This window comes from Anolis sagrei, chromosome 3 (genome assembly GCF_037176765.1).
Source record: "Anolis sagrei isolate rAnoSag1 chromosome 3, rAnoSag1.mat, whole genome shotgun sequence".
Lineage (NCBI taxonomy): Eukaryota > Metazoa > Chordata > Lepidosauria > Squamata > Dactyloidae > Anolis > Anolis sagrei.
In genome coordinates this window covers 90,866,975-90,886,418 of record NC_090023.1, presented here as the reverse complement: position 1 = coordinate 90,886,418, position 19,444 = coordinate 90,866,975, and the positions used below count along the sequence as shown (strand labels likewise).

Genomic DNA, 19,444 nt, shown 5'->3' with positions numbered 1-19,444 from the left:
AGTTCAATGCAGTTCAGTCTGCAATAACCATTATAATGCAGTTCAAACTGCATTATATGGCAGTGTGGATGGGGCCAGAGAGAGAATTGTATACAGTAGGTCCTTGGTATTCAAGGATCCCTTGTGAATCCCAAAATTAATGGATTCTCATGACCCAATATATTAAATAGCATTATAAAAATGGTATCCACTATATAGAATACAAAATCAGGGTTTGCTTTGGGGATTTTAAAAAATATTTCAAGCAATGGGTGGTGCAATCCATGTGTGTAGAATCCGTGAATATGAAAAGCCTGTTAGTCTCATATACAATTAGTGAAAACCCAGCTTTGGCATTTGTAATATCTATCAAACAAATACACAAGGATAAGAAATAAAACTTTAATAAGAACTTGGAAATATAAAACCTTTAAATATACAAGAGAAACCGTTTCAGCTCATCAGGCAACTGAAGTTGGTTTATTCTTTGTTGTTGTTTGGATCCCAAGTATCTCCATATGCATAAGCGGCATAACTGCATCAAAGAGAAAGGTCCTGGAAAAGGGGGAGAGGGGTGCCAAAGAAACAAGCAAGATATTATTATTAATACTGCTTTTCCATAACCATAATCTGTATAATAAGGGAAGCTTTAATTTTTTATAACTCTGATGAGTCACATGAACAAAACAATTTTTTACTGCTCAGGTCTCCCACGATATTTGAAAGCTTTCAGGCCTCATAGATTGGCTTGCCCTTGATCATCCCAACATAAAGATAATATGAGAAGGTCAAGATCAAATTACTGTTCTACAAGAAGATGAGGCGACAAGAAAAACACAGCAATTAAGTGAGATAGGAAAACATTTACTCAATAGAAATCTATTCTAAAACAATAACAAAGACACAATTGTTATTTTGCCATCACAGTATTTTGCTTCCATTTGTAATCACAGCAGCATTATCTCCTCTTTGATGTAAAGCAGAAGTAGAACTGGATGAGCACAAATGGCCGTTAAACCCGATATGAACAGAAAAGGGGAAATCCCGTCCAACAAACTTCAGCACAATCAGTACAGCATGCAATCTCTGCAGCAGCTAATGGATCAAGAATCCTATCATCGCAATGGAAAGTGGACAGAAATTTCATGTAAATAAAATTATCTTTTGGATACATTGCCAAATATAAACAGAGGAAACTGCCATAAGACACGGCACTGGAATGTAAACATAGTGTATTTCCCAAACATTTCTTCTCATATATATATATATATATAGAGAGAGAGAGAGAGAGAGAGATGAGTGTACCATAACAGGAATTCAGAACTCCTACCCAAAATCAACATCTCATTTATAACTCAATTGATCTATGTACAGCCACTCATCTGCACCATTTAGTTCTAATTAGCTAGTATACTGTTCAGCAGCTACTGTGAGATGAACTAAGAGAATCTCACAAACCTTGATAAGCAGCAATGACTAACAGAATTTCAGTAATTCTTTTATTGGTCAAACTTGTGTTGATAAAATTTTCAATGTATTTTGCAAGAGTTTAATAGAAATGTAAAATTGGCAAGTTTTTTTTTCGTGTCAAGAATGACTTCAGAAACTGCAAGTCACTTCTGATGTGAGAGAATTGGCCATCTGCAAGGATGTTGCCCAGGGGATGCTTGGATGTTTTCCCATCTCGTGGGAGGCTTTTCTCATGTCACCGCATGAGTAGCTGGAGCTGACAGACGGGAGCTTACCCCACTCTCAGGATTCGAACCACCGACTTTTCGGTCAGCACTCCTGCCGGCACAAGGGTTTAACCCATTGTACCACCAGGGGCTCCAATTGGCAAGTGGTAGGCTATGCATATTTATACTTTGGAAACTAAATGTTACCACATGCACAATCCTGACTAGGGTAATCTATGGTTATTTTATCAAGACTATACAGTACTTCTGTCAAATGCAATGCCTGTGGGTTGAGTCTGCAAGGCGTTCAATGCCAGGACAACGTAGTTACATTTATACAGTCTTACAATTACAACTGGCCCTTTGAAGACAACCATAAGGCTGATGTGGCACTCAGTCAAAATGAGTTTGATCTTCCTGTTATACAGGTATACCTTAGCTAACAAAGTAAGTCTGTTCTTGGGTGTTACTTTTTTAACAGAAAGCCTGGCATCAGAGGTAAAAATAACATGAAAAGATTAAGGATAAGTTTGTACATCACAAAAAAGAAGTTTGTTTCCACAAACTCTTTATTCAAAACTAGCAATATGTAGGTGTGAAATGAGAAACACAAATAAAATCAGGCTTCCACAACAAAACAAAAACACAGGATGTTACAGAAACCACTCAAAAGCCGCTTCCAAAAGCCATCTAGAAATGAGTTTTTTCCTTTCATTAACCTCCTTTTCTTTTGGTTTTCATTTTTGGTGGCCATATCTATGGTAGATATGGCTAATGACACAGATTTATCTGTATTTTCTCTGTTTTTCTATTCATGCGTGCTCAGCAAGGGATTATGCATGCTCAGCAAAGAAAGCCTTCTCCTCTGTGGCTCCCCGACTCTGGAACTCATTACATGGAGAAATCAGGAAAGCTCCTACACTAGAAACCTTTAAAAAGAACCTTAAAACCTGGCTCTTCTGCTGTGCATTTGGCGAGTAGGTGTACAACATGACACTACTGCTCCCCTCAACATTTCTGTCACTGGGGTACATGCCCCCCTAATGGGAAGTTTGGTTTCACAACCCTGTGTTTCTTTATGAGCTCCCTGCAAATAACTTGCTCCTCTTCTTATCTCATTCGAGTTTTTTTTAAATTTAATCCTGCACATGTGGCAGGATGTGATGTGTTTATTGTAATGGTATTTTGTTACTGTATTCATATGTTTTTAATGTAATTTTGATGCTGTTGCATATTGCTTATGTTTTGGTTTTATTTTGTTGTAATATGTTGTCCGGGCCTGGCTTCATGTAAGCCACCCCAAGTCCCCATTGGGGAGATGGTGGTTCAGTATAAAATTATTATTATTATTATTATTATTATTATTATTATTATTATTATTATTATGGCAAGCTGTTGTTCACCTTCCCTGTTGTAGGCTGTGACCCACACCTACAGGAAAACAAGTCAGAGCAGAATCCCATTTTCCCCATATCAAGTTTGTTTGCATTTTCTACTGCAGACATGCTGCCAAAGTCTAATTTTAAAAGCCTGTGTAACTTCAGCTATCTCTTACCATCCTCTCAATGCTGATGCTGCTAAAAAAAATCATCTAGACAGAGGAAATGGATGAAAGGGTCAGGGAAGGCACAAAAAGACAATGAGAAGTTTCTTTGTTGACTAAGGTGTCCCTGCATAACAAATGGTCAAGCTATTTTATATCACACATACACAAACAAGAGTAGTGGTTCTCAACCTGTGGGTCCCCAGATGTTTTGGCCTACAACTCCCAGAAATCCCAGCCAGTTTATCAGCTGCTAGGACTTCTGGAAGTTGAAGACCAAAACATCTGGGGACCCACAGGTTGAGAACCATTGAACTAGAGGGTTTTTTAAAATAAAAGAAATAAACAAACCTCACTACCTTCATATGCATCATACACTGTGTGTACAGCAAACCACACAAGTCTATTTTGGTGGGCATACAATGTATTTTCTGAGCATAACTGTATGGAAAGGTGTTACCAGTCAGTTTTACAACAAGTTTCTATTCACATATACTCTTAAATATGTGGCTATATGGTTTTCTTCTACCTAACACATTCCCACTGTAATATTTCAGTATCATGTTACAACTCAGTCATAGATTACGATTATATTAACAATCAAGGCTTCATACTTAGAAAAACACCTTGTTCCATTTTCTTCTCAGATCCGGATCCCACGGAGATGTACTTGGATGTGTCTCAATCTCCATGTATGCTCCCATTGTTAATTTATAACATCAAAAACAAACTTGCAACATCAGCAGCCATGACTAAATGGTGAGCTTTACAGGGGATTTTCTTTCAGCACATAATGACAAACATTGGCGCTGCCAGATTTAACAACGAAACAGAGGGGAGAAAGTCCTTTCAAAGGCTGCTTCAGCTTCATTATATACTTTGGTTTTGAAGAAAACAAAGATTAATGGGCACCTTCTCTCTGCAGAAATATCTGTGCAACTGGGCTGCTTGGTGAAACCAGCTCTGTTGGCTTTTTCCCCTCAGCATTCCTGGCCCTTGTGTTTGCTCCAAAGTCAAGAAGCAAATTCACCATATCAGCATTGGAGGTTTGAGCAGCCACATGGAGAGGGGACTCTAGACCTTTCCCTGTGTTTGCACTTGCCCCTGCAACAAAGAAAGCATTAAAATAAATAAATAATAACTGGAATTTCCCAAAGATCCTCAGGGATCATTGAACGACCACATAATCTTCTAAATATCATATATACACAAGTATAAGCTGACCTGAATATAAGCCAAGGCACCTAAATTTACCACAAAAAACTGGGAAAACATATTGACTCTAGCATATAGGGTGGAAAATGCAGCAGCTACTGGTAAATTTCAAAAGAAAAATAGATACCAATAAAATTACATTAATTGAGGCATCAGTAGGTTAAATGTTTTTTCAATATCTACATAAAACTGTAATTTAAGATAAGACTGTCCAACTCCGATTAAACCCTTATTCTGATCTTCTTCAAATTAAATGTGCTTACATATCCTGATAATAATAGAGTAAAATAATAAGTTTAATAATATAATAGAGTAAAATAAAAGAAATATAATAATAATATTAATAAATAAGAGTAAAATAATAAATGCAATAATAATAATAAATAGAGTAAATTAATACATGTAATAAGATAATAGAGTGAAATAATGTAATTATAATAATAATAAAGAGTAAAATAATAAATGTAATAATAATAATAATAATAATAATAATAGCAGAATAAAATAATAAATAACTTTAACTTGAGTATAAGCTGGGGGGGGGGGCTGTTTCAGCTTAAAAACTTGGCTTATACTCAAGTATTTATTATTTATTTATTTATTTATTTATTTACTGCACTTGTAGACCGCCGTTCTCAGCCCTAGGGCGACTCACGGCGGTGTACAACATATAAAACCAGGTACAATTTACAACATAAGCAATATCACATCAACAGTAAACAACGACACTATCAATAATACAGTTATACTAAATCATTCACAACGTCTCATCATTGAATCACAATCCAAATCTCATTATCCATGGTACATTACAACTGAAAGTGGATTCCTGTCTGTTTTTTATAACGAGCCATATAGACAAAGTATTGTGGATGCTGAATCTGTGTGAATGGACTAGCAGACAATACCAAAGACCTTTCAGCATTTGGAAACAATATATAGTAGGCCCTCTGGTATGACTCTATGATCAACTTTTACTAGTTGTCAACCACAGGATTACTCTGGAGGTTGTACAATTGCCTAGAGAAGTATTCTGTCTAAAAATCGATGCTCCAGAAGAAGTTGACCATAAAATTGCACTGAAGGACCTACAGATTCCAAGAGAGAACGTATGAATCAATATTCAATGTGGAGGGGGTTGACTGTAGTTTCCAGGTTTCCTAGTCAAAAGCCATGACTGTTAAATGGTCCTTTGACTAAAAAAGTATTCATGTTCAGGGGAATGAATTTGTTGGCAGTACATAAGATATAACTTGTTAAAAATTACCTGATTCAAGTAATTTTTTTGCACATTCCACTTGCTGGTTCTCACAAGCGACATAAAGTGGAGTACCAAGGTGTTTTATGTTGTGATCAATATCGACTCCATGAGATACAAGGGATTCTACACATTTGGTGTGACCTGTTAAAAGGATTCCATAGAGTTAAAAAACAATTTAAACACACTGGATAATTAAATACTATCACCCAGAAATACAGCAGTTAATAATATGTAGATTCAGTGGTTTTTCAAATTAGTTTAGTGTAGTAATATTACACTAATGTTGTCTTTCCCGGCCATCCCTAAACAACAGGCTGGGATTGTTCTCTTAAAAAGCAGTGATGGATAGAGGTTGCATTCACCTATATAACTAAAGATGGTTTAGTGTTCCTCGTGATTCCCCTCTCATCCTCCTTTACAACATGGCCACTAGAAGAAGAATTAAATCAAGTTACAATTGTTAAGTATTACACAAGATTTTCAACCCCAGTGACTAAGGGTCCTTTTCTACACCGCCACATAATCCAGATTTTCAAAGCAGAGAATCCGGATTTTCTGCTATGAGCTGGATTATATGAGTCTACATTGCCATATAATCCAGTACAAAGCAGCTAGTCTGGATTTTATATGGCAGTGCAGAAGGGGCCTAAGGTTGGATCTATACTGCCCCATATCCCAGGATCTGATCCCAGATTATCTGTTTTGAACTGAATTATATGAGTCTCCACTGCCATATAATCTGGGATAATCAGATAATCTAGGATCAAATCCTGGGATATATGGCAGTGTAGAAGGGGCCTTAAATGAGCAGCCCTTGAATTAGCAAGAACATTAGCAAGAGACTTGGGGAGAGGGTGATGGTAAGACTTGGGGAACACAGTGAGGCTTCTGGGAGCAGAAATAGCCATTGAATGCTTAGATATGACCTTCACTCTGCTTGAAATAACACACCAAGATTTATGGATAGGAGATAATTTTTATTGGTTACAGCTGCAGATTGGCCTGGAATCCACATTGGTCCAGATGCAGGCACTGACCAACGCACCTATTCACAAAAGCACTCACAAAATCTGTTACACAATCTAGACTCTGAAGCCAATACATCTTAAAAGGAGGGTAAGTGGGGAGGATGAAGCTTCTGAGAAAGGCTGACCCTGCTGGACCACAGAACAGAATAAATATGCCTCCCCCAAACTGGTGTGAAACCTAATTCAGGGTTTCTCCAGACAGTTAAACCTAGGTTTGACCAGTGGTTCACACTTCCTCAAGAGGCCAGGCCAAGCTGAGCAAGCTTCTGCGAAAGAGATGCCAGGTCACAACCATGACAAAAACATCCACAATATAACACTTCATTTCATCCAAAGCCACAGATTCACCATGTGGTAAGTCACTGTGCTCCTCTTTCCCAATTTGGGATGGTCTTCAAGGAACTGGGGAGGCATTTCTGGCTTTCAGGTTGTATTATGCACTTTGGTCATAACTGGTGCATGGTACAAATCCTATTTTCAGGTTTCAAACAACGAATGCAACACCTCTTTCTTCTTTCAGTAAAACACTTCCTATTATCACGAATGGACATTTTTTCATAGGCTTACCCCTCTTAGCAGCTTCATGGACAGGTGATGCCAGATCACACATTGGATGCGGGCTGGCTCCATGTTCCAGTAACAAATTCACACAGTCTGCACTGCCACTGATGCAAGCGTTGAACAAAGGTGTGTTCCAGTCAATTGTAGCAGTGTTTACCTGAAAGAAGTAATGTGTATTGTTTCAAACAAACAAACAAACAAATAGTGGACTTAAACTGGGGAAACAGCAACATCATGTTTATTAGACTCATCTCCGTACCATAAATGGTGAAAAGCTTTGACAAATGAAGGGGGGGGGGAAAACAAAAACCACTATACGAACTTTTAAATTTAAAATGAGTTATAACGTTTTACCCCTTTTCCATGTTAAGGCTCAGCCTCAAAAACATTATTGAGTATTTGTGAGCATAATCTAAATGTGGTTTTCATACTGTAAAATAATCATACTCAGTTCCTCCAGATTTAGCATCAGAAGGCATGATTTGCTCAGATAATTCTCTTTTCTGAAATTAACTGTGCCTACCAAATACCCAAGATACTATAGACAGAACATGAAAATTCACAACTTTAATTCTAATCAACATTTTAAGTTATTGTCCTGTTGCCAAGCAGGATATTCCCGCAACATCAGAAAATGCCAAAACAGGGTGGGATGGTAGTTTTGGGTTGCCTCATTTTTGTGAGCTATCAAAGACCCTTCTAGCATAGTGGTTCTTGACCTGTGGTCCACAAATATCCCTCTATGGGATGACATGATGCCCCCACAAGAGATCCACAAAGGTTTGAGCTTTTACAGTTAAAATTCAAGGTTTGGTTATTAAACCCAATACAACAAGGATTGGAAGTGAAATGAAGTGCCAGCCTTCTCATTAATTAATTAAAACAAACAAGAAATGTTAGGTCATAGTGCGGTGTTCAGGTACTGATGATAATGATGATAGTTTTGATGATGATTATGATCATGTCTGTTGTATGGAATCAACCCAATTAAAAATAAATAATTAAAAATACTATGCTAGGTGTGTTTGCTTTTCCTTAGTTCTCCCTTCTCTTCAAATAAGAAGATCTTTGATACATTAATATTTATTTAAATAACCTTAAACAAATATTTAAATCTTTAGACTTGGCAGTCACCAGGAACAAATAATATTTAAATGGGATCCATGATAAAAAAAACCCATTAAGGACTGATGTGCTTGACAATTCTTTCTTCTTCTTTTTGCATGTACCAAAACCCCAGTCCAATTTAGATACTTACATGGGCCCCATGTTTCAACAAAACGCTGGCACAAGCAGAATTTCCCCCTAGGCAAGCTTCATGGAGAGGAGACACATAATCTGCTGTCATAATATTCACACTGGTTCCCTGGCATAACAACAGAAGTTGTAATTAGAGGCTGAAACCTACAGTTCTTTGAAAACGGAACAATTTTATGTTGTCAAATCACCGGATCCACGGCTGACTAGTGTCAGGCAATCTCGTTCTCATTGGTCTAGTGGCACAAGCCCCACCAAAGTTAAGGATAGTTTTAATAGCTGATTTATCTGTTGATTGTCTCAAAGCTCATTCTAGAAATGGCTGATGTGAAAAATGTTCTTCTGCAATATTATCTCCGCAGGAAGCACATGTGTCTTGATAACATTGTGTTTTAGAAACTGTAAGAACTAGATGTTACGCCAGAACAGCGAGATGGTTATTTTAAAAAAACAAAACAGATTGTCTCTAACTAAACTTGCTCTTTTTGCTAATCTTTTAATAACAAACAGACAACAGTATAGAAGGCAATCCTGAGAACATTTACTTGAGGAACAATCCCACTGAATGGAAAGGGATTTACTTTTGTGCAAACACACACCAAGCTTACTCTGTATCATATATTTACACTTGTAAAGGTCAATCAATGGGATAGAAGTAAAGGTTTCTGATGGGCAGAACTGGACATATTTACACATGTTTTTGAAAAAAGGATGGTGGAACAGAAGAAAGGCTTTTTGACTAGGAGAAAAGGAAAGCCCTTATGTATGCTTTATGTATGCTGTGTATTTTTAAAGGCTAGGAAGACTTCAGGTGCCATCACAAAAGCTGTATGTGAGCAATTTTGAGACAAAACCTGGAAGTCATTTATTAATGTTTGGTATGTAAATATGGACATTCCATAGTGGCTTCTTTTTTTTTTGTCGTGTCAGGAGCGACCTGAGAAACTGCAAGTCGCTCCTGTTGTGAGAGAATTGGCCGTCTGCAAGGACGTTGCCCAGCGGACGCCCGGATGATTTGATGTTTTTATCATCCTTGTAGGAGGCTTCTCTCATGTCCCCGCATGAGGAGCTGGAGCTGATAGAGGGAGCTCATCCGCCTCTCCCCGGATTCGAACCTGTGACCTGTCGGTCTTCAGTCCTGCCAGCACAGGGGTTTAACCCACTGCGCCACTGGGGGCTCCTTCTATAGTGGCTAACCCTAGACAATCAGTGATGTAACTGTGTATCCAATCTTTTTTTTCTAAAACCAATGAACTAGTTAAGAATTATGCCATGCAGTAGTGCAGAATTTTCATACTGTAAAATAATGTTAATCTCTGTAATATATGAAAAGAAAAATCAAGGAGGAAAAATAATGTTTGCTGAATCAAAGTGGTCATCAAAGGCATCAAGCTTAACTTTGACAATCAAGCTGGGGTATTTCAGAAACTTTATTTGATATAAAAATGTATTCATTAATTTATTTCAAAATAATGCAATGGCTTAAAATTTTCACCTCAAGAATCCATTCCCAGTCTTAATAGTAGCATACATAAAGCGAAACATGATTGCATTTCCATACATGTGCACTGGGATCTTTAGCTAAAGAATCTTACTTCCTTATCAGAAATTTTTTAGACTCCACAATCTCATTCTATACAAAACAGAATGAAATCAGTTTACCAACGGATTGGATGCCTAGTTCTTTTACACAATAGTTATGCATTCTTTGCACATCATCCCATGCCCTCGTCGCATGGTTACAGTTTTACACTTATCCCACTCCCTTTTCCTATGGTTTACAGCGTGGCCACATTTACAGTATCTTACCACCATTGGTAGATGAGTACTGTTTTAATTGAGTCTTAAGTTGTTGTTTTATATGCCTATATGTTTGTTTTATTTAATTGCATTATAATTAATTAATTGTAAATTAAATAATTGCATTTTATATTGTAATTCAGACACATTGTGCCATGCATAAGCCACCCCGAGTCTCTTCAGAGAGATGGTGACAAGATATTAGAATAAAGTTGTTGTTGTTGTTACTATTATTATTATTGGTTTCCATCTTGGGATAATATACTTTCAAACAGTTAGATTTATGTTGAGCTTACTTCTCATCTATAACAGCTATTTAATTTCAGTTAGCATATGGTTAGTGTTGATTTCTGAATAAAAGGAACCTCTATTTTATTATTTCCTTCTGATCTAGGATGGGAAATTACTGATGAGCAACTCCTTTACAATAACATCATGTTTCTGGGTGTATTTGACTTGCTGATTTAAAAAATGGCACCAGTTTTCTTCTATTAGCTCTAGCTTTTGAGATAGAGGACATATGCCATATACTAGTAGTCATCTGCTTGCCGATAAAAAAACATGATGATAACCATATCTAAGAAACGAGAGCTGATGCGGTCTATCCAATGCAATTTTCTGAATCAGAACCCCAAACAAGTCTAAAAACCAAGACATAAAGAAAAAAAATTTGTCAGGCTGTGTAATTAAAAGCAGTTTTGAAAAATATTGTTTATAACTATGGAAAGTGACTTTTCTTGGACCTCAACTCCCAGAATTTCACAGCCAGCAAGACTAACAACCTTTCAAGATTCTAACACCAGTATACCTTATCACCATTAGAGGGGATGGTGAATGTGTTAGACGATGGCTGGGACAATTACATTCACTATTAGAGGGAACAGAGGGAACATATATGAGGGCTAAGATATGGGAAGTATAACATTAAAAAACATATGCTCTGGGGATGTTGGTAAAAACAGCAACAGTTTGTAAAAAGAAGACAGGGTAGCAATTTTTAAATATTTTTGCCCCTATGTTCAAGAACAAAATGTGTGTTCAGAATAGGGCACTCTTAATGGAAGAAGGTCTGGTCCAAGATTTCTCTTTCTGAGGGAAGGAAAGAATGACATGGCCATCACCTTCCTGGGCTCCTTCCACCTAAAAGATGACTGAACAGTTGACTGAACTTTTGAGCCCCAATGGGATAGTATCTTTCACTTTATCTGAAGGTTGAAGGCAGGCTGCCTGGAACATATACTTTTGTACTACCACAGAGAAAAACAGTGATGTTCCCATTACCACCTCCACCACACCCTACATATGGTACTTGAGGCAACCACTTCACTTTGCCTAATGACAGTGCTGGATGTGGGAGAAAGAGAAGCATACAAATCCAATTCTATCTAGAGAGAGCAGAAAGGCTATTTCATGTTCCAAGGCAGACTTTTAAAACTCGTGTTGTTTTCAAAAATTCCCTTGTAAGCCTGTCTTCCTTTGGAGATGCTGTGTGATATTTCTTTTCAAGGTCAAGGCAAGTGTCAGCCTTTGCTACCTTACCAACGTAAAATAGTGTGCTTTCAAGAGAAGGCCTAATGAGCAAGGCAAACAGAATGCTTATCTCCCTAAAACCACAATACCTGATTGATGAGTTTCTTCAGAGCAAGTAGTCGCCCATGCAAGGAAGCATCGTGGATAGGAGCCCAGTCGGAAACAAAATCTGTGACGAGAAGGAAAAGCAAGGTTTGGAAAGAAGAATGTCATTCAATCAAGTTATCTTCATTTGAGCTGCTGGATAGTAAATCTCACATCGCCTCATAGAATTCTTCGAGGTTTTATTGGGTACCTCTGTGTTTAAATGTTCAATTTTTAATGAGCAGAAGCAACACTGTTTTATTTCCTAGTCTGTCAACATCATCTCTTAAGCCAATTAAATTGAGGAAAGCACCAAAAATATCCCACATGGAAAAACAGATGAAAGTGTCAAAGTTGGTCAAATCATTGTCTGCTTACTTTCCTGTGACTTTTGCTAAATATCAACAACCAGTATTTCTCACTAGTGTTTATGGTTGCTGAGGGTTACAATTCAACAAAGTATTAAGACCTACATTCATTGACATATATCGCATATACTTGAGTATAAGTTGAATTTTTCAGCCCCCTTTTTAGGCTGAAAAAGCCCCCCTCAGCTTATACTCAAGTCAAAGTTATTTATCATTTTACTCTGTTGTTGTTGTTGTTGTTGTTGTTATTATTATTACATCTATTATTTTACTCTATTATAATTATTATTATTATTATTACATTTATTACTTTATTCTATTATTACTGTTGTTATTACATTTCCATTATTTTACTCTATTATTAGTAGTACATTTATTATTATACTCTCTTTATTATTATTGGAAGGATGCGTAAGCACATTTACATTGAAGAAGGTTAGAATAATGGTCTAATCAGAGTTTGACAATCTTACTTAAATTACAGTTTTATGCAAATATTCAAAAACATTTAACCTCCTGATGCCTCAATTAATGTAATTTTACTGGTATCTATTTTTCTTTTGAAATTTACCAGTAGCTGCTGCATTTTCCACTCTCGGCTTATACTCGAGTCAATACATTTTCCCTGTTTTTTGTGGTAAAATTGGGTGCCTCAGTTTATATTTGGGTTGGCTTATACTTGAGTATATATGGTAAAATCCAGATTATCTGCTTTGAACTGAATTATGTAAAGGTAGACTCATATAATCAAATTCAAAGCAGATGATGTGGATTATTTGCTTTGATAATCTGGATTATAAGGCAGTGTAGATCCATCCTAACAGCCACATAATTCCCACCTGCAAAGGTTGTCTGGTCAATATCTCCAAGATTCTGAGATTCCAAACTGAAACCTAAATTATAGGAATGTACCCTGGTCGTGGCTGAATGCACCCCAGTGTGCCCTGGTTTGACCCTCTTAGTATCCTGAAAGGAAGCCACACAGTTCCCCCACCTTGAGGTTTCCTCTGTATAAAGGGGTCTAGCATGTTCCCATGTTCACTGTATCAAATTACTTTAGATGATATGACGCAGCAGCTGCATTTTGCTCTCCACCATGCATGTAGATTTCTAGATATTGACATGTAAACCTTTCATGTTTTCCCATCATTCTTATCGCTAACTAGCTCTCCTGCTGGATGACATGCATATCTGGGAAATGATCTTAGCCCTCTTACATGTTCCTTCCATTCCCTCCAATTGTGAATGTACCCTTCCTAGTCATCTTCAAGCACATTCACCTTCCCCTCAAATGGTGATAAGGTCACTATTCCCTGAAAATACAGAATTCTGAAGTGGGTTTGTATAATTATGGCTTGATTAATATTAAAACCTAATCAATATCTCCAATAATAAGCTGAGAGCTCTATTTAATGATCTCAGAGATATCTCCTAGTACCAACTGCCAAACCAGAGGTGTAGAAGGAACATCAGTAATGGGATTTGCCATCATCTGAAGTGGCCCTCCAGAAAAGCAGACCGATGATCACAGGCCTATATTGTTGTCCTTAACTGGACACCACCCCCTGGGTTTCCTGCCTAAAGAGAACTGTTTTGCAAGAGATCAGAGTACAAAGACATAAAAAGAACAAGGGAATGTGGGCAGAGCCAAACTGTTCCAAGGTTTCAATAATATTTAAACAGCACTATCAATATTGGCCAAAACAGGATAATGCCAATAAGACTAGAACTGTAAAAAAAAATCATTGCTGCAAAGCTATTTTTTTAAAGTTTGATATTACTTTAGCTACTAAGGTTATAAAATCATGGGTGCTGTAGTTTTACCAGGTCTTTAGCATTCTCTGCCAATGGGTGCTGGTGCCTCATCAAATTACAAATCCCAGTTTTGAGCCAAAGTAGTTAAATCTGTATAATCGATGCAAAACTGCATCGATTATACAGTATAGATGTGCCCAAATTCACTAGTCAGTTTTAAAAATCTTAAAATGTGGAGCTTGTTTCCAAAAGTACCAAATCCAATCTAAACAAATGTTACAGGAATTGAAAAAAATGTGCTCAGGATATACATTATTTTTTATAAAATGCAATTTTATAAGCCTTGTACCAAAGTGATTTGATACACTTCAATAGTTTTGATCTATACATATATTCTACTCCTTACCAACCATGTGTTACCAATCTATAACTCATTTTGAATTGCTGTTGTTGTTTTGGATTTGGTACCTATTGGAAACAAACTCCACAAATATAATTCTATGTAATCTTGGATTTTGCAGCATTTTCTCTGAAGATGAGAGGTGATGAAGGTGAGTAGGTGGCAGTACAATGCTGGGACAATGAGGAGAAACCCATTCAATCCCACTGCTGTTTCTTCATACTATCCTCCAAAAGGCCTTGCACTGTACACTATCATATCTCACCAAAAGTTACTTTCACGCTATACACTTATAGCATTCTAAGTCCATTTTACCTGCTGCAGCAGGTTTCTTTGGGAGGGTGACATTTAAAATTATTATCATTATTATGTTTACTGTGTTTATTATGCTTATTTATACCCCACTTTTTCTCTCCACAAAAAAGATTCAAAGTGGCCAGGGAAAATTCTCAGACAGAGAACTCTAGGGCCTCACCAAACTACAAATCCCAAGAGTCCATAGGATACAACCATAGCAATTACAGCAAAATAATACTGATATAAGTGTATAATGTGAAAGAATTCAAAGAAGGCCTTAGCCTGAGTCCTCATGCACTGTTTCTCCACCAAATTAACAGGAAAGTCAAGATAAAATTCACACAGGATTAGCCATTTGCCACTAAAGACTTGTATTTCCATGGAAAAAATGATTCTATCACTAGCCACCTGATGAATGTGAAAGTGCTTTAATTTAATTTAATATGCTTTATAATGATGTCATAATGCATTGCTTTACTGGAGACAAAGCAGGATAAGGTAAAGGTATTCCCTTGACATTAAGTCCAGTCATGTCTGACTTTGGGGGTTGGTGCTCATCTCCATTTCTAAGCCCAAGAGCCAGCGTTGCCCATAGACACCTCCATGGTAATGTGGCTGGCATGACTGCATGGAGCGCAGTTACCTTCCTGCCAGAGTGGTATTGATCTCTTCACATTTGCATGTTTTCAAACTGCTAGGTTGGTAGCAGCTGGGGTTACCAGCTGGAGCTTACCCCACTCCCCGGATTTGAAATGCTGATCTTTTGGTCAGCAAGTTCAGTAGCTCAGCAGTTTAACCCACTCTGCCACCAGGGGCTCCTCAAAGCAGGGTACAAATGTAAAATTTAAAATGCACCTAAATCACATCATAACAGAACAAATTTAAAGCTCCAAGTGAAATAAAAGTTAGAAAGTCCCATTCTACATTTGGAATCGTTGCTGTATGGCTTTAAGTTGTTTCCAACCTATGGAAACCCTAAAGTGACACTATCACTGGCAAGATTTATTCAGAAGAGTTTGCGATGGCCATTCTCTGAGGCTCAGAGAATGGGACCCTGTGGGTTTTCATGGGTGAACAGCTGTTTGAACCCTGGTTTCCAAGGTAAAGGGTGGCGCAGTGGGTTAAACTACTGAACTGCTGAACTTGCTGACCGAAAGGTTGGCAGTTCGAATTCAGGGAGAGGGTGAGCACCCGCTGTTAGGCCCAGCTTCTGCATGCTAACACTTTGAAAACATGCAAATGTGAGTAGATCAATAGGTACTGCTTCTGCAGGAAAGTAAGAGTGCTCCATGCAGTCAGGAGGTGTCTACGGACAACAATGGCTCTTCGGCTTAGAAATGGAGATGAGCACCACCACCCCCAGAGTTGGACACGACTAGACTTAATGTCAGGGGAAAATTTTACCTTTACCTTCCAGAGTCAGATACCGCTTTCTGAACTCCATGTTCCAGAATTCTTTGGGAAGTTGTCACAGTAGCTAAAGTGAAACCACTATGTAGTGCGAAATGAGCCCCAATATGGAAAGGTCTTTTTTTGTTTTGTTTTGTATTGATGTTACAGACTTAACATGTTGACAAAGACACCATCAGTGTAGTCTATTATCTGTGGTTTCACATATCTACACAGTCTAGCAACATGTCCCCTGCAGATAAGGGGGACTATCTGTGTATAACGGTACTTTCTTTATAGAAGCAAAACAGATATCTTCCCAAATACCTTGCAATCTACAAAGTCAACATTGGAGGATGACTACAGAATAGTCCTCTTCTACTCACTGGGGTTTCCAGCATCCCCAGTCAGCAAGGTCATTGGACATGGATATAATGGCTGAGGATAATGACTGTAGGGTTCCAGAATATCTAGAAGGTGCCCCCCGGTGGCACAATGGGCAACGTCCTTGCAGATGGCCAATTCTCTCACACCAGAAGCGACTTGCAATTTCTCAAGTCACTTCTGACACAAAGAGAAAAAAAGGCATATCTAGAGTGCATAAAGTTACCACAGAGTCCAGAGATGAGAGAGTGCGGATCACAATTAGATGTGATGAGAATTTTAATATTGTAAATAGGAAGTCTTATCATATAAATATTTGTAGGCAACTTTGATGAATTGACTATATGTATATATATGGTAAGTTCACAAAAGAAGCCCTCGGTGGCACAATGGGTTAAACCCTTGTGCCGGCAAGATTGCCGACCGAAGGGTCAATGATTCGAATGTGGGGAGCGAGGTGAGCTTCCATCTGTCAGCTCCAGCTTCTCATGTGGAGACATGAGAGAAGCCTCCCATAGGATGGTAAAACATCCGAGTGTCTCCTGGGCAATGTCCTTGCACACGGCCAATTCTCTTACATCAGAAGCAACTTAAAGTTTCTCAAATTGCTCCTGACACACAAAAAAAGTTCACAAAAAACTATAAATGTGATATTTAGTCATGTCATTTAAAAAGCAACAAATCACCTATTTGCAAAAAGAACATCCTTTATAAGGGAACACCAACTGTTTTGGGAAAAATAACCCCCCTTTCCCCAAACTAATTGCACAGCTATGAATCTGGTCATCACATCATGCCATCTAATACAAATACACATCTAGCAGCAGGGCAACTTCACAAAGCAATTCATGAGTCAGACTTTTATGTCTCTCAGGGTTGCTTTATTTTAAAGAAAGCAGGCTCTATAGCAAGCATGGGCAAACTTCGGCCTTCCAGGTGTTTTGGACTTCAACTCCCACAATTCCTAACAGCTTACCGGCTGTTAGAAATTGTGGGAGTTGAAATCCGAAACACCTGGAGGGGTGAAGTTTGCCCATGCCTGCTCTATAGTGTTATTGTGCATAGCCCACTGTTGTATTAAGCATTTTACAGCTCAGTCCTATTATGCATGTCTATTCAGAACTTAAGTCTTATTGACTGGAAGGGTGCATTTTCCCAGCTAAAACCGCATAGGGATTACAGCCACAGTAACTTTTTATATATGATTTTTATATATATATGATTTTTTGCATTTCATATTTATATTGTCTGTATTTATTCACTGTAATTTGTACTGCAGATCACTTATATATCATCAAGGGTAGCATAACATATCTTCACACAACTTCGCACAACTTTTTCTATTCCTGCTCCACGTATGTTTTTGCATTTCATTGCTACTATTTATTCCTTTGCGGTGTAAACAACTTGATATAACATCAAGGGTGGCATGCAAAGTTTCTAAATAAATACAAAGCAGTTAAGTTATCCTAACACATCTCCCATGGCCTTTCCACTATGAACACTTTCTTTTACATACAGCAAGATTACTCACCACCCATCAATGGATTCGGTCGCAAAGGTACATGATGAGACTGGCTTTCTGATCCTTGGGATGAATGAGAATCTGCATTTGCTCCTTCCATTGCAACTCGCCTGAATACTGTTATTTCACTTCACAGTTTGAGATCTTGCAAGCTCAAATACCATCTTGCCTGTTGAGGAAAACAAACATGTTCCAATGAGTGATTTATTTTAAAAAATCTGTGGGTGGGTTTAAAATAACACTTGGTCGAAGACTGGAACATCAATACCAGACCCAAGTCCAGAGCAACCCAAATACCTTGGTATTGCAGTTTAACAGAACACCTCTTCATTGGCTGAGTAAAAGAAGTGGAAAAAGATTTCAGGCACACAGAACAAAGTGAGGGATGTGGTTGATGTCATATCCTTTCCAAACTCATGGCCAATCAGACAGTCTGCCTGCTTGTTTTTATAAAAGAGGAACTTCTCTGTTGCCAAAAAAAAATGCACAAGACAGAAAGAGCCAGTTTAACTAGCTCAGCAAACTCTGCCTGCAGGGGATATATAACAGAAAGAGGGGGAGGCAGGGAGGAAAAAGCAGGAAAATAGGAGGAAGGGAGAGTCCTGCCCTGCATTATCACCGATTAAGTTGCTTTTAAGACATACCATTGCAGGCGTTTGAAAGCAGCATGCAGAAATGGCAAACTGAGTTATTTTCCACACAGAAAAGCAATTATCATACAAGGCTGATAATATTGAAACCACATGTTGCAAACTCTGTGTTTTCAGCAAATCCTATAACAATCCACATGGCAGTTTTCTCCAACAGGGCATTAGCGAGACATATTGGATTAAAAATACCATCATGTGGCTCGGGGGTGATGGCATATGTAGTCCAGCAACCAAAAAACCACTAGTTTGGGTCAGGTTGGCCTGTAGCAGTCACAGTACAATATTGGGCACACTTCTTTATTAAGCTGCTGTTCCATACAGTCAGACCCGTCACATTCTCTGGATTTAGGAATGCAAGACCTCTACAAAAGTAGAACTGCAAATTAAAAAATGCTATTTTTCTTCCCTTAGAGAATATCTCTCTAGGTCAAATGGTTCCCAAAGCGGACCAGGGACCACTTTGACCAGAGACCACTCTCCAACATTAGTAGCAAAAGAGTTACGGATCAGTTTTTGGTCAACTTTAGATTTCAGTTTGGGGTGCTCATTCAGAAAATTGCATTGGATAGACCATATCAGCTCTAGTTTCTGATACAGAACATATGCCACGGTCAGCGACAGGGAAGGAGTGGCAGGTAGTGGGAAAAGAGTGGAAATAAAATAAAGAGGAAGGAGGCTCGCGGACCAGATTTTCGTCCTCACAGTCCACTGGTGGTCTGCGACCCACAGGTTAACAACCACT

General features: G+C 38.1%; 1 protein-coding gene across 2 annotated transcripts; it reads right to left on the bottom strand.

The window, feature by feature from the left end:
- Positions 1-367: 367 nt before the first annotated feature.
- ASB9 (ankyrin repeat and SOCS box containing 9) lies at positions 368-18,568 on the bottom strand. 2 transcript variants are annotated; one of them, XR_010909670.1, is made up of 8 exons: positions 18,350-18,566; positions 18,062-18,221; positions 11,940-12,019; positions 8,522-8,629; positions 7,270-7,420; positions 5,681-5,815; positions 3,813-4,302; positions 368-534 (listed from the first exon to the last, which is right to left on the bottom strand). XR_010909670.1 is itself a non-coding variant. In XM_060770004.2 (8 exons), exons 2-8 carry the CDS (start codon positions 18,150-18,152, stop codon positions 410-412), a joined length of 882 nt encoding a protein of 293 aa, XP_060625987.2. In that variant the 5' UTR covers positions 18,153-18,221; positions 18,350-18,568; the 3' UTR covers positions 368-409. The 2 variants fall into 2 exon arrangements, 1 of the variants encoding a protein (XP_060625987.2); XM_060770004.2 differs by having other exon boundaries at positions 4,111-4,302; positions 18,350-18,568.
- Between the last annotated feature and the right edge of the window lie 876 nt (positions 18,569-19,444).